Here is a 16164-nt window from a genome sequence, read left to right as displayed (position 1 = left end):
GAAGAATGATAATACGCTCACAGTGATGTATTCTTTCTTTGACTTCTTTACTTTTTCTGTGATCTATGTCCATGTTAGTTTTATGAGTTATTTCTATGTACTTGTAATCTTTGAATAAATAGCCGTAAAGAGCTGATTATCTTCTAAAGCGTGCGTGGCTGTGAATTATTGTGTCTGTTTTTGGGTTGAAGTATTTGCTCTATAATTGCAATGGTGATTTATGGTAGTTCCGTGCACTTTTCAGAGGAGAGCAATACACACCCCCGGTCTAGTTCTTAACTCGCTGGACCCTGGGGATCCAGAGAAATGTCCCCACCAGAGAGTGGCTGGACGCCGTGAGACTCTGGGCTGGACAGGAGTCCCGAGAAAAGGAACGGCTCCCGCACAGGCGGGGAGAGGAGCGGTTTCGGTGCTGCGGCTGGCGCGCCCCCGATCCTCCGGAGACCAGCGGAGTTCTATTCACCCTTCTTTCACCACGCTCATGGGCATAGTGGCGTGAGGAGCTTCCCTACGACACCGGAGCTGCAACAAGTGAGGCAACCCCAGGCAGCCCGCAACGGAGCTCAGGCCCTTTACCGACACCTTTACCGCATTGTGCAAGCACAAGCGCCTGTGCTGCCCGATCGCGCCTCATCTGCCTCTCTTCACTCTGCTGCACGTCTTGTCAGCGGGAGGCCGCCCGGGAACCGGCTGACCCATCCGCCCCCCCCCCCCACATGTTTGGAGGGGAATAACAACATCAGACTGCTCCGGGACCTCCAGGTTTACAAGGTCCTGCCTTAATCTCGCCCACAGGACCGCAGAGGAGGCAGGAGAGCATGAGCAGCGTTCTCACTAGTAGGTGGGGAGATAATCAGGTGAGGCAGACCTAGTAGAGGACTAACTGGTCCTGCTCCTAGCCCCTACATGTCAGCCCCTGCTACCCCAGACAGTGCTCCACATTGACTCTGGTCCCTCCAACTCGTCTGTCACACGTGGTGACCCCCGTGGGCAACCCCCACAACAAGCCTGAGCCATTTGATGATATCCACTGCCCACATAACTGTGTGGGGTCCCGGTGGCCCCCTCACGTGTTCCCTTGCCAGCTCACCCAGTGACAGGAGGGGGCCTAGACGGCATCCCATCAGGACAAGGTCCTGCTCCATCTACTTGTTGAATCTCGCACCGGAAATGCGAAGCGAACCCTGAAGCCCCCCAGCACACTCTCACAAATATTTGCAGTCTGCATACCCACCTGGTTCCCGGCTCAACTCTCACTCCATGGCTGAGTCCCCCGCAACGGGGATACCTGTTCCAACGAACAGGTGGCATTCCCCAGCGTCGAACTACGTGGGGACTCACACAGGAGAGAATTGCAAGCCCCCTGTCCTGCCCTTCTAGCGAGTCGGCGGGTTGATCCTCCATCTGGGCCCCAAGGAATTGCTCACCCTGGAAACTATCCATGATCTGGCCGGGCTCCCTTCTAAAATTCTCCCACGACCAGCGCCCATGCCAACATCAACCGCTCCCGACGCAGAAGAGAAGCAATCCGTGAGCGGGGGCAATGGCGGCGCTGCTAGAAGAGATCAGGGGCTTTAGGGCGGACACTGGTAAAAGGGTTGATGGGCTGGAAAAAAAGAGTAGATGGCTTGGAAGAACGCGTCCAAGGCTTAGAGGCAAACAGAACCTCAGTGGACTTACTGGAAACCCAGATCGACATGCGCCTCTGAGAACTGGAGAGGAGGGAGGAAATGTGTACCTTAAAGATGGACGATTTCGAAAATCGAGAACTCTGCAATAACCTGAGGTTCTTCGGCTTTCAGGAACACAATGGCGAATCCCAAAGTTACATCATTGCAGCCATCAACTCAGTGGTTAGCAAGCTCTTTAATGATGGGAATACCAATGTCTCGACTATCGACAGAGCGCACAGAGCGGGAGGGAGCTCCAGAGGGCCACGGTCAATCCTGGTGAAGTTTCATTACTTCACTGAGAAGTCAAAGATTTTCGAACTGGCAAGGAAGAGGGGGCCGACCGAGTGGGAAAACTCACAAATAACTCTGTTCCAGGATCTTTCTGCCTTCACACTCACAAGGAGGAGGATCTGCGGGCCGCTTACGAATACTTTGAGTAAGAGTGGTACAAATTCAATCTCGTGACAGAAGATGACATACAAAGGGGGACTCAGGAATTGCTGGGAGATGCGGCCCCTGTCCACCTCATCGGAACTCAGAGGAGAAACGCTGAGTGAAGAACAGAGGGCAAATGTATTTGTGGACAGACGTCAAGTGCGAGGCCCACAGGAAATTCAAGAAGTTAAACCCAGCATCCCCGCCCCCCGTAGGAGGAGGCAAAGTACTTTACACTCCAGGAGGGGGACAACAACGCTTAAAGGTTTCACTGAGAAAGCATGTCCTCCAGGCTGAGTCTGATGCTTTGCAGTGGGGTCGTTGCTTACTTGGTTGGTGTACCGGAGGTAGGGGGTGGGGGGATTGGACTGTGAATTCCGAATAAGGGCTGTCTGAGGGGGGCTCAGAGGAGTCAATTTGCTTTACTCAGGCCTGGAAGAGGGGTTGGAAAGAGTGGCATGGTCCAGCGACGCAATACATGTCATAGGTGGCCCAGATGCCGGGGGAGTAAGGGGGACAAGTTTGGGGGAGTTTGGTTTGTTTTAGGGAAGTTAAAGTTTTGTAGGCTACCAAACACTATGTCCTTTCAGGTGGGCACCTTACTTCAGTTGGGCAGAGGCCAGAGACGATGGTCCAGGGGGAGCGTATATCGAGAAACAAAATTTGAGACGTGCAATTGTATACTATGCCCCCCTGATGGCTGACATTACAAGTTCACTGGCACTGGGCTCGCTCAATGTGAGAGGCCTGAATTCCCCCCCACCCCCCACAAAAGGTCCTTAACAATTCGAGAATTCAATAGGTTAAAGCTGGACTTTATGTTTCTTCAGGAGACCCATTGGAAAAAGGGGAAGTATCCATCCCTAAAAGCGAGGGCTGTATTCCACGCCTCTGCTGGGCTGTCGCCCTATTTGTTGCTAGCAAGCTTCACTTTGTACCCAAGGCGCAGTTACAAGACCCAGAGGGTCGCTTTGTTATGGTGAAGGGAGATATCAAAGGATATACCCTGACAGTCGTCTCACTCTATTGTCCAAATGAGGCCCAAGACCAGTATTGGGACACGATTAAGGGTAGGATTCAAAACTTTGCTGAAGGATAGCTAATAATAGGTGGGGAATTCAATATGGTTTTACACCACGAAAGCAATAGAAAGAGAGGAAGCCCCTGTACTACAACTAAAGCACAACGGAAGTCCTCCATGTACTTCCAGAAAGTCAACACAGAACTGGCAGTGACAGACACACACAGGAGGGGAAGTGGTCAGAAGATGCTCTTTACATTTTACTCAAAGGTTCACAATGCTTTCTCAAGGATTGACTATATCCTAGTGGACTGCCCCCTAATGGAGCGCGCAAGTGACTGCTGTAGAGGTCGTTACGTGGTCCGACCACGACTCGGTGATAGTCCAAGTAGGAATCCCCCAGAGGGTGCAGCAGAGCGGAAGGTGGACATGTAACGACCAGATACTGCGGGACAAAGAACTAGCCCAGTCACTTTTGAAAACAATAATAGAATTCTTTAAGATCAACGATAATGTGGAGGTTGGGACTGCAGGGGTTTGGGAGGCTTTTAAGGCCATGCTAAGGGGTGTCCTGATGGGGATGGGTGCGAGAAGAAAAAGGGAGAGGGCCTGCGAAGAGAGGGATCTTCAAGGGAAAATTAAATCCATACAGCCAGGTGGGAAAGTGTAGACCCAAATGTTCCCAGGGCAATGGTCTTAATTTCTAGACTATAAAACCAAGCTAAGGGCCCTCATGGTGAGCCAAACAGAGAGAAAACTCTCATTCTTGAAGCAGAAATACATGGAAAAAGGCAGATAAAATATTGGCGTGGAGATTAAGAGAGCAGAGAAGGAGTAGGAGGGTTGATGTTATACGCTTACCAGGAGGTGGTAAAGTGATTGAGGAGCCCCAGATAGCGGAGGAGTTTTGATCCTTTAATGAAACTCTCTACACCTCAGACTATGACGGGTACAGATTGGAGGTGGATAGATTTCTAGACACCCTACCAATCCCACGTCTCTCACCAAAGAAGGCAGAACCCATGGAAGCTCCCATCACGCCCCAGGAAGTGATAGATAAAATTAGTACCATGAAGGGGGGAACCACACCGTGGGAGGACAGATTCACAGTGTGCTTTTATAAGAGATTTCGCTCTACCCTTGCACCCTTTATGGCCAAACTATTGAACAGCACTCTAGAGACGGGGATTCTCCGAAACTCCATGTTGGCAGCCCCGATAGTGGTCATCCCAAAAGAGGGGAAGGACCCAGCCCAGTGCCAGTCCTATTAGCCCATTTGCCTGTTGAACACAGATGTGAAATTAATGGCTAAATTGCTAGCCAACAGACTCGCCCGTCAGATGCCCTCGTTGGTTCATGGGGACCAGGTGGGATTTATCCCAGAGGCGCCAGGGGGCAGATAATATAAGAAAGACCATTGACCTGATGCATGAGGTTAGGGATAAATGGGGGCTGGAAGCACACTTAATATTGATAGACTCAGAAAAAGCTTTTGTCGGGTCGAGTGGAAGTACATGGGCATGGTTTTACAGAAAATGAGGATTGCCACGAATTTTAGGCAGTGGATATCGACACTGTATAATGGCCCTGCGGCAAAGGTGGCTGTTAACGGCACAATCTCCTCCCCCCTCCTACTCTCTAGAGGGACAAGGCAAGGCTGCCCTATCTCCCCCTTGCTCTATGCTCTGGCATTAGGGAAAATCGGGGTATCACGGAAATCCAATGTAGTGAGGTAGAATTCAAGCTTTCTCTTTTTGCAGATGACATTCTCTGCTACCTGACAAACCTATCAACATTTCTTCCCATACTCTTGAAGCAGACAAGGGACTTTGGTAGCTTCTTCGGCCTGAAAATTAACCTTGCCAAGTCCAGTGTGATGTCCATAGGGGCATATGAGTTGCTTACCACAGGCAATAAAACAATCTGTGGGATGAGAGTGGAGAGCATTTCCTCACCATATATGGGTATTCACCTGCCCAGTCATTTGTCCAGACTGGTAGAAGTAAACTAACCCCCTAATCCTGGAAAAAGTACGATTAGATCTCCTGCGCTGGGCCACCCCCTCACCCTTTCCTGGTTTGGACAGATGGTTTCCGTGAAAATTACTATTCTCCACTGCCTCCTCTACTTGTTTGCTTCCATTCCTTCTACCCTGCCAGAAACCTTTTTTCGTGAAACTACAAGCCATGGTGAACCAGTTTATTTTTTGGTCTCCCAGACTTCAGGCTATACTTCATGGCAGCGCAGCTCCGAGTTATGCTGGAGCACGTAAGAGATGACATGAGGGCCTACTGGTCTTATACAGAAGATACACACACCCACCCGAAGAAAGTATGGGACCTATTGTGGACCCACCCCAACGAGATTCTGCACCAAGTTAGGACCCACCCGACCCTATCAGTACTATGGGGACTATGGAAACCTAACAAAACAAATGCACCCCTTTCCTCGTGGCCCTCCCCCCTAAGCTCCCTATGGGCAGGCCCATCTGACTTGGGGAATAAGGGATTCTGGAATACGCAGCAGTGGTCGGATGGGGGGCTGGAAAGGGTAGCCCAATTGTTCAGGGAAAACTCCTTTATTGAATACGATTCTCTAATAGAAGCCATGGGAGGCTGCAATATGAATGTAGTTGAATATGTGCGCTTGAAGGGTATCCTGACTGGCTCCAAATGGCATACCAACATCTCTCGAACCCTTACCCCCTTTGAGGAAATCTTTTGTGAAGCCGCAAAAAGGAAGGGTATCCTCTCTAAGATTTATAGGGTCCTGGTTATGGCAGGTATGGAAGGGAGGCCAAACTTCAAGCTCACATGAGAGACAAGGGCAGGGGAAGAGATTTCGGATGATACGTGGAGAAATAGCTTTAAGTTAACTCTTGCATGGAACCTTTACACCTCAGCAGTGGAACACGATCCTGCACTCCTGGCACTTGCTCCATGCGAGGCTTGCTAAGATGTTTAAGGGGTCCTCCGCATTCTGCGCAAGGGATTGTGGACAGCAGGGAACACGGTACCACATGTGGTGGGAGTGTCCAAAGGTGTAAGTATTTTGGTCTGAAGTTCTTAGCTGGATCAAGAACCTGGTCGGCTTGGCTCCCCCCTCTATATCTTGTTAAGCTCCCCACCCGCTGATTCAGATACCCCAAGGTTCCCAAAAATTGTTGAAGCAATGCTGAGAGCGGGTATGGAAAGATAAGCCCACCCCCTCCAAGAACGAGCTATTAACTCAAATGTGGGATATCTTCACGTATGATTAATGATAATATGGAAAGCTTCCTGATTGAGTGGGGCTCCTTCTTACTGCAGGAGGGAGGGGAAAACGTACGCTTTGAACCCAAACTGTATGACCGGGACTGAAACTCCTTTCACTGATTGTATTTGGGGGTGGGGGAAAATCAACTGAGGTGGATTGAGAAGACTCAAGATTTCCCAGTGCCAGGAAGAGAGGAGTTGGCTCGTGGTCTCGGTTATTAGCTTTAATGTCCAAATGGACGGACTGTGGTGGTAGCTTTTATGTGGGGAAGAGGGTTATGAGGAGGGGGGGTGGTGGGAAAATGGATTGTTTAACGTCAACACAGTTGGCTGCAACTGTCTGTACCTCTTAATGAAAAAGCTTAATAAAAATCTAAGTGCAAAGTATTGCAGCGGCTGATGGCCTTTCCTCTGCGATTGTGGAGCTCAAGTATGTCTATCAGTTTCAATTTACTAAAGCTCCTATCATCACTTGCCACTGTAATTGGAATTGTTACTAAGACCCTCCATGGCAACCCACACATTTGGAAACAACCAATGTGTTTTTGTATGATGAATGTGCTGCAAAATTTCAAGGGGCATAATAGAACTCTTCTGAAGTGATGGCTGGATATGTCTCAGTTCCTCAGGTAACTGGGAACCAACTATATCAGATTCTGGTGCACTATCACCACCCGTTGCTAGCAATTGCTCCAGGTGCTTGCACAGTTGTAGCAGTTCTTCTTTTCCCGGCAAGAGCTTTATGTTGCACATAAAACCCCAGCTTGTATTGGGCGCAGACAACTGGTAAAAGTGCCTTTCAAACGAAGTAGTTATGGCGTCAATCAGGGTATAAAATACAGTTACTTTTAAAAGTTCTTCATTCTCAGGGATCTCGTCCGGAGTCTCACACGCAAAGATTTTCTTTTTTTCATATGCCGTTTAGTTGCCTTAAAAGTAGGGTCAACATCTAAAGGGAAGGCGCTCTCTTTTGCTGTTGTTATAGCAGACTCAAAACCCAGACTCCTATAACTTTTGACAAAGGCAATGCAGTTTTTAAGCAGGTCATTGCAGGCTGGCAAATCTATTTGTTTGGACTGCATGGATTTGCTTACAATGTTCACCTGAAGTAGAAGGTCATACCACACAACTAAAGTACAAATAAAACAGAAATCTTCCAAGTGTAAAGCAAGGGACTTAGCCTCCGAGGACAATGTTGGGTCATTGACTTTTTCTTCAGTGCTCATTAGTGCTGTGTGTATCTCAACAGATTGATACCGGACAGCTCTCAAGCTTTCAATTCTACATTCCCATCGTGTTTCACAGACCTTTTTTAAGGATATTTCTTTTACATGCTCACTGAGAATGCTCCAGCGTTTGGTTGAAGCTGCAAAGAAATTATAGAGTCTCTGAAGTACACCAAAAAGAGAAACAGATTTCACAGAGGATTTGGGAGCATTGCCAACCACCAAATTTAAACTGTGGCAGCCACATGGGTTTAGAAAATCCCTGGCGGTATTGCTCGAGAACTCGCGCATGGACTCCTTTGTTTACCCCAATCATGTTTGCACCATCATAATCATACCCCTGACCACGGCAGTTGTCCATCTCTAGACCGCAATCTGACATTTCAGAATACAGGTTTGCAAGTACTTCACCAGATGTGTCGTCTACTGGGCGATACCCTATAAAATATTCTTTCACATAAATGTCTTTGCCTGTAATATCCACAATTCTTACAGTGCAAGACAGTTGCTTGGTGTGGCTGACATCTGGAGTACAATCCAAAATAACTATTTTGCAGCCTTCACCCTTTGCAAAATTGCATTCTTTACTTGAGACCCCATTAAACTAATTAGTTCATTCTGAATGACATTTACGCAATAGTGACTGTGGATCTCTTGTGAGGTCACTCGATGCAAATGATCCATCATGAGCGGATCAAATTTCCCTAGTAGTTCAACAAGGCCTAAGAAATTTCCACTGTTTGGAGTAAGTAACTTGTTTGAAGAGCCACGAAATGCCAAATTATTTTTGGACAGAAAGACAATAACTGACATAATTCTTTCAAGCACAGCCCGCCAACGCTTGGTCTCTGCATGTATTTGATCTTGCACGAGAGAATCAATACCAACATCTCCTGTGAGGAACCTTTCAGCATCCACCCACTTACCACTGGATTTGGCATGTTCAGGAGACCCTTCGTGCATTTTCAAATAGTTACCAATATGCTTACAGTTATTAATGCCATCACTACCATGTTTTGATTTTGGCATAGGGTCAAAAAGCCTATAGCAAAAACAGTAGACTATCAGTCAAAATAGAATATTGCAGCCATGGCCTGGAGACTGTTTCTTGGTTAGGTAATACCCTGAGCCCATATGAAGAAGAAAAGTGCCTTTCTTTGTCATCCTTTGGGCATACATAACTATGAGGTGGCATTGCCTGTGGCCCTCCCATTACAATTTGATCATGCACATGTCCAGGCATTGATTTAGGCCATAAAGAAATGTCTTCAAACCAACACATTTCAGTGCCGTGTTGCTCTTGGTCATCAGTGCCCTCTAGTGCTTGGGTTCTTGAGGCCTCATCTCTTGAAACTTGTGGCATGACCACAGGCAGTACCATTTCCTCAGGAATGCTTGTTGCCTGGCCTTGGGGAGGGCGCTTATCTACTTCTTTTGAAGTCTTCTCTTCCCTCCTGAAAAATGAAGACAGTACTTTGGCACTTTTGATACCTTGCTCCACTTGCTTTTTTCTCTGCGTCTCTTATTAGTTTTTTTTTTTTTTTTTTTCCTTTATTGCTTTAACCTATTGGTTTTAACAAAAGATGCTTCGCTATGCTTGGAGTTTTGCTTTAAGTTTTGTACTTGTACTTAGGACACCACTCTCGATGTGTCATGCTAGTCCACACCGGGCTTTGCTCTGGCTGTGGTTTCTCTTGTACTACTATCAGAGGGCGCTGTCGTCGGAGGGTTGATTTTCTTTAACACTCCCTCCAAGAATTTGGCTGTCGACCTAGCCCATCTTGGAGAATCTCCTGCGATCAGACGAAACCACAAGGTCTCTTCATCCATTATTGTCAGATCTGAAGTGAGTGGTGCTAAGTACGTTTTTCTTTCTCCTGCTAAAGCTGGACAAAACAAGAGCAGGTGTCGGATTGTTTCTATTTTGGCATGATCAGCGCAGAGCCGGCAATGCGCATTGGTTCCTGGACTTCTGATAGCCATAATTTCATTTGTATTCAATAAGTTCAGCCTGGCTCTCATGAAAATTTTTCTCAGGTTCTTCTCTGGAAATTTCTCGCAATAGTTCAGAGGGACTTTTAGACGATTGTAGTAGGTGGCAGATGTTTTAATGATTTATAGCAAAGAATTTTTTCCGTAGTGCGTATCCAGTCTTGATTTTCCACTTATTAGTTTTGACTTTGCCAGTACGTTCAAATTCCTGAAGTAAAAGAAATAGCCAGAAAGTATGGCCCAAATATAAAATGATGAAATATTCTTGCTAGGAATAATCAAAACTCCCCCAAAAAAACGTTTTTTTAAAAAAAGGTCTTTTCAGTTTAAATGATGCATTGATTGCCAAGCAAAGTAGCGGTAAGGAGGCTCCATTCTAAAGGTGCAGGGTTGAAAGTGGCCCAAATCTGGAGAGGCTACATCATGGCCATACCTATTTGAACAAAACCTTTCTAGCATTTGGACAAATACGATGTATGCCAATTCCTCCTGGCTGACAGGTTACAGTTCACCATCTCACATTGCAAGTGTCAATCCCTCTCTCAACCAAATATGCTGTAACCAAACTACAACAAAACAAGGCTCTGAATTGGCAGATGGGGTAAAAGGGTAGTCTGGAAACTCCACTCATTACCATGAAATGCACTTTAAGATTTGTGAGAGGCAATAATAACCTTTGGTTCAGAGAAATGGCTGCTTGAATTGGGACCATATGGCACATTGGACCTGATCGCATAGAATTGCGTGACGTACATAATATGCTTTGGAATGCAGGGAACATTTGAAAGAACATATATCATACCACACCCCACGCTTACTCTCTTTACACCACCACTCAACTAGAACACAGAGATACTATGACACCATTCGGTATAACTGTTCTCATATCAACATCTCCCGCTCACTCCCCATCACTCTAAGTAAACACTGCTGGTTTCACATCCCCAGCCAGGCGTTCTCCTCAGGCCTAACGCAGCCACACTCTGTCTGGATAAATCCTGCCAGAGCGAACACATACTCCTGATCTCTCAACCACCACACCTACCGCTAAGAAGCAGCTACCACACGAATTCCGCACCAGCTGCACACATACCTGGTGTGCACACGCACCTTTGGACTCTCTCTACTCCCTCTACTGACCCGAACTTCCGTTCCCAAGAGCGTTCAACCTACCAGCGCCTTCAGACCATACCAATGGTATATAAGGCGCTATATAAATGCAAAATAACATAAGATAACATTGTTTACAGGGTTTCCTTTCAATTACATCTCACCAATGACCTCATACAGGTCAAATTGGCCCAAATTGTAAAGCAGTTTTTGGAGTGCCGTTTGACATTTCAAAGTCATTTAAAGTGATGGTGCTTTCAGATAGTTCTATTTGCGCGGAAGGAAAGGGCAGAAGGTCTTGATCACAGATTCTGACTCATTTCACATAGCCATAAAGTGGAAACATCCTACTTACCTACAGTACACATGCTAGCCTCTAGATCAAATAGGCAGGCAGCATCTGACCAGAAACTCAATCGATCTAATACAATATTCCTCAACTGAATGGTCTTTGTTTTAACCATTAAGAAAGCAAAAACTGAAATGGAACAATCCAGAAGTGAGGAACTAAAACACCACAGGAGCGCTGGCGAGCTTCGTTACGAGGCCAGAGTGATGCAAGGGGCACTAAGGTAAATAAAAAACAGGGTGTGGCCTGAGGGTAAGAGCATCCCTAACTGCACCTAGGGCCAACTTCCCACGTAGGCTGCAGGTCACTACAGCCTGACTACTGGCACATCTATGAGCGTTCACTTTTCAGTGCCCGCAGGGTGCTCTGTACCAAAGGAAAGTACCAGTCAGCAAACAACTCTTCTGACGAAACATCAAAGGGAGGCATTCAACTGATGTGAGCACGGAGGGCTGGCCTCCACTTCAGAGAGTCCTCCTGCAGCCCTAGAGCTAAGCCAATTTGCACATTCCGGTGTGCATTTCACAGCACTACGATACAGCGTTCTCTAGCCAGTCCTGGTCACAGTGCTCTCTACCAGTTACATTTCAACTCCTCCTCCTGCGAGTCACATCTACCCTTACCCTCAGCTCTCTTCCATCTCACTCTTGCCCTTTACCCGCCCATTGCATCCCCTTCTCACGTGAAATCTCTGCCCCCATTTTGCTTCGTCTATAGGGCCTATATTTTCCTCTCTTAATCTCTCTTTTCTCACCTTTACCTTGACCATCTCGTTTTCTGTCCCACTTTAATCTCTTTCACTCTGTCTGCATGGCCCTCCTTATTTGAGCCTTAGACCCGCTGGACATAATCTCTTACAGTGAAAGACACCTTACATGTGGTCACTTATTAAATGGCAGAAACCCTTTTAAATAGAAGTGAAACCCATTCACTATACTATCCGTCCATCGCACATGGCCTTCAGGGGCCTGTGTAGAACATTTCAAAGTAATTTAACCCAATGGACAGGATATCAAGTAGTCTAATTTCTGGACTGAAATAATAAACCTCATATCAGATTGCAGTCTGGTACTTGTAGGTCTGTTTTATATGACCTTTACAGGAATGCAAAATGAAAAGCATAAAAATGGCAGCTCCCTGTAAAAGTAGATTAGAGAGTGCTTCTTCTGCCTATTTTAAAGAAACAAGAGTGTGAAAAAAAAGCATGCGACAAAAAGTGGGCATTGGTCTCACAGCATTAATAGTGGTCAAATATTCACACTTCAGTTATTTTGTATGCAGATTACTGTTATGCAGCAGAAAACATTTATATCAGTCCATGCAAGGGGCTCAACCCATAGAGCCAGTTACAGATGAATCTAAACATCCAGAGATCTTTGCACTGCCTGCGTTTTTTAATTCTGGCCAGAACCTTTCTAGCCATCATCCTTGCGCTGCCGATGAAAGGAGTACCATTTTGTTGTTCTAAACAATGACAAAGATATACCATCAAAGCACAAACTCGGATCTTGTCCGTGGGACCAAGCAAAAGCAAATAAATTCCCCTTGGTTTATGGGGAACTTTACCATAGGCCCACGTGTACACAGCTAACGATCACCGTGTCGAGAAATCCTAGCTACACCACTGCAGCCATCTCATTACGAGAAAGGACTCCCGCCAGGACGAAGAACAATTTGCATGGGGATAAAACCTCAATGGAACCATGAAAAGAGGTGTCATTAGTTCCATATGTTCCTGCCCCGAATCCTAACTCTAAACAAATGAAGTTCTCTGAACTGCAGAAAACAGTACCAAGTTTAAAACCTGTCCAATTAAAACCAACAAAGAAGAAAGGTTGTGGCTGAAAGTGCCCAGAACTGCAGCAACTTCCAATATACGCTTTCAACTGTAACTAAGAAATGTTTCTGCCGTTTAGACTTTTTTTTGTACAGAACAGCGTGAAGCTACATTCTGCCATTTACCCTTTCAGGCGCGAGACACATTCTAAAGGGGAAGCAGGAACACAGCAAAGCAAATCCAATACACTCACTCGATCCAACCGATGTAGGCGTCTACACGTTGGAAATAAATCTGGGCTAGGAAAGTGTAAACAAAATATTTCCATTTACCCGTTCTTGTCCAGAATGCACTATGAACTAAGCAAACTACTGTTTGAGCACCAGACGAACGCTATGTACACAGTTTAAAAGGAACATTTTCTAAAATGTCAACAGAAGCATCAGGCTGTACCTACCTTCTTTCTGAGTAGTTCTGCACACAAGCGAGTCGGGGAGGCAGTGCAGTCTTCTTGTCTTGCGCACGGGTCCAGGTAGAACGCAATTGGAGTGTCGGGCTGGGAAGCCGGGAACGCTCAAAAGCAGGCTTCTTTTTTCCTCCGTGGTGTGTTGTTCGTGCTGGATTACAAAGGCGGGCGCCACTAGGAAAGGCAGCCTTTTATGCCCCCACCCCATATGGCGCGAAAGTTCAGAGAGCCTCTGAATTCCGTAACGTTACTGTGCTGCGGCTACTCTCCTCAAAGCAAGCGCACCCCACACCCAGGGAAATTTTGCCCTCTAAAGACCGGGGCAATTGCACCCCCGGGGCAATTGCACCCCGGGCAGCCACCCACTTCACCCGGGTCAAGAAACGGGCCTGATTATTATATATGTAGTCACTTACACCAGAGTAGGGAGCATTCTAGAGCCTGAACCGTACCGTAAATGAGCTTCGGAGCAGCTACTGCGTCTACGATACCAACAGGCTGCCCTGTGTAATTTCAAAACGAGATGTTTAGAAAGTCACGTACTTACAATGTTTAATTTCAACATGTGATAAGTACAATATAACGAATTACAGCTTCAACGTGCATACTTGCCAACCCTAACGATTTAGGCAGTAGGCTACTGCTTTTAAGCAGTCCTACCGCTCTTTACAGTGGCAGATAATTTGCAACTCTAAGGCAGGCTGCTTGAGACCAGGCCCAGGACAAAGCATGCAACACATTAGTCAGTCTGTCTCTGTGGTGGGCGGGTGTTTACTTTGAGCAATGGGCTCAGACCAATCCACTGACCAGACAGCTACGGGACTCTGCCCTGCACTCTTGCCGGTACAGACCTTAGGTGAACCACCAGTGAAGGCAAGTGGCGGGACGTACTTCCATCACACAGCATCTGCCTATCAGACTGAGGAGGGTATCAGTCTCCAGTTCTATCAGTGTTCAACTTGCACTGCAGGAATAAATATGGACTGCCCAAGCTGCTGCTGGTAAACGTGTTGCCTACCAGCTCTGTGAGATTACCTTCTGTGAAGTTAGGTATCTGAATTCGGTGTTAACTTGCCATTCAGAATTAAACATTTGAACATCTTTCTATAGTGTGCTGTTTGATGGGTTGTGTATTTTAGAATGCTCCAGTGGTGCCAACAATGTATGTTTTGTATTTTCCTGTAATGCCATTGTCACGCTAAGAATTATTTTTGAAACTTGAAAAATCATACACCTTTTTGGTCGCAGAATGTTGGCAACGTGCATTTACAGAGGTTGCAAAAGGACTCCTCTTAACAATATAACAAAGGGGTGAGAACGTCTAAGTTAATGGATGCTAAAAGAAAAGCACAAAAAATTCACTACAAGAGCTGGATGATGCACTCACCTGACGCTGCCTGGAATCAGAAAAGGAGCGTTTCATAAAGTGTAGTGTCTAGTTCCCATCCGAGAAACGGACCATAGCAATGCTGCGCCTCCACTTAATCACGTGGGTTGCTCTGTATCACGTGGGTTTCAACGTTCCCTTCGTCATCTTTTTGACACGAGCGGGAAGTCGGGGTGTTGCACGAGAGCGGGACGGAGGGAGAAATCAAGGCGTTGCAGGTGCGCGAGAGATTCCTCCTTTGCAAAGTACATTTTGTATAGCGGATTGTTATTTGGTGGTTGAAAACGTTTTATTTGTAGATTGCGATTTGCCCGGGGGAGATGTGTTTTATGGAGGGGGGCTGGGCCCAGCGCGTTCCTACCTTCCCAATGGGACTAGTGAACAGTACAGCGAATAGTTATCCTCCCCACTCGAAAGGGGGTTGGGGGTTGGAGGATTTGTTATGGCCAGCAGATGGGGATATGTGTTTTATGCAAACAGACGCATTTGGGTACGAATTTCCAGCATAACAGTTAAGTAATTTTTTTTCTCCTCTGCATGGCAGGCGATTTGGCATTCCCAGGGAGAGGGTTGTTCATTTGCCCCTTTGTAATGTGTGGCAGAGAAGGCTAAAGGGGGGCCTATTTATATTGCTTTCATTATCAATCACATATTTAAAGTCCCTATGAGATCTGATAGCATTGTGTGTTTGTTTAAAAGGTTGCTGATACTTTCTAAAATGCCTTTACGGCGTCATTATGTATTTCGGTTGAGTCATTGTGGCGTTTTCACGTATGACATCTGTACGTGCTTAGGAAGAGAATCAGGGAGGAAGGACCACTCCATGCCATGTACGGGCAGGTATTTATTTTTTATTGTGTATTTAGGCGCTTATACATCTCAGAAGTGTTTCGAAGTGACAGGTATATTTAAGTGCCGGTGGGTTTGTTTTTCCTATTTTGATTTTGGTTGCAGCAACAGCGGATCTTTGTGTGTCTACTTGGCTGGTATCATCCCCAACCCGGCTCTCCCTGCCCCCAAACAGAAGTGATTTGTGGCCATGCCGTGCACGCTGAGGGAATTTCAGGGCAGATGTTTTTCCCAAATTCGGCTGCCAGCAGCAAGTCAGATTATACGCCATCTTTCTTCACCGTTATCTGCGCAATACAGCTTTCACTGTTAAAACAGCAATGAGCTCACCCAGTTGGAAACTAAGCCCCATGTCGATCCCATTTTTACCGCAGCCGCATGCTTGCTTCTTTTTCTTCACTGCTGCACAGGATCATGCGGGCTTGGATGCCTCTGGGGCTGCCAAGCCCTCCTGCGCTGGTGATGATAAATGTGCCACCACCGGAGCAGGGGACGAGTGCGGCGGCAGCCCGGGGCTCTGGCTGAAGGGCAGCAGCCGCGGGGGGAATTCTACGACGGCATGAAGTTACCTTGGCATGATTGCTGTAACTTTACTGCCTTTACAAGGTGAGGTGCTCTGATTTGA

The 16164-nt window shown here is 46.7% G+C and overlaps 1 protein-coding gene across 5 annotated transcripts in view; it reads right to left on the bottom strand.

Moving 5' to 3' along the window:
- LOC138513917 (zinc finger protein 3-like) overlaps positions 1-14803 on the bottom strand; it is a 168868-nt gene extending 154065 nt beyond the window's left edge. For 3 of the 5 annotated variants that reach the window (XM_069629067.1, XM_069629068.1, XM_069629065.1), the window contains exon 1: positions 14691-14784. Coding sequence is in view for 1 of the 5 variants with exons in the window: in XM_069629064.1 (XP_069485165.1) it covers positions 14691-14726 (36 nt within the window). In the remaining 4 variants the exon portion in view is untranslated. Of the gene's footprint in view, positions 1-14690 lie in introns of all 5 variants that reach the window. The other 2 variants (XM_069629066.1, XM_069629064.1) reach the window with 2 other exon arrangements.
- Positions 14804-16164: the final 1361 nt, after the last annotated feature.

This window comes from Ambystoma mexicanum, chromosome 12 (genome assembly GCF_040938575.1).
Source record: "Ambystoma mexicanum isolate Mex_15411 chromosome 12, UKY_AmexF1_1, whole genome shotgun sequence".
Lineage (NCBI taxonomy): Eukaryota > Metazoa > Chordata > Amphibia > Caudata > Ambystomatidae > Ambystoma > Ambystoma mexicanum.
The sequence above is the reverse complement of the archived record's forward strand: the minus strand, read 5'-3'. Positions and strand labels throughout refer to the sequence as shown.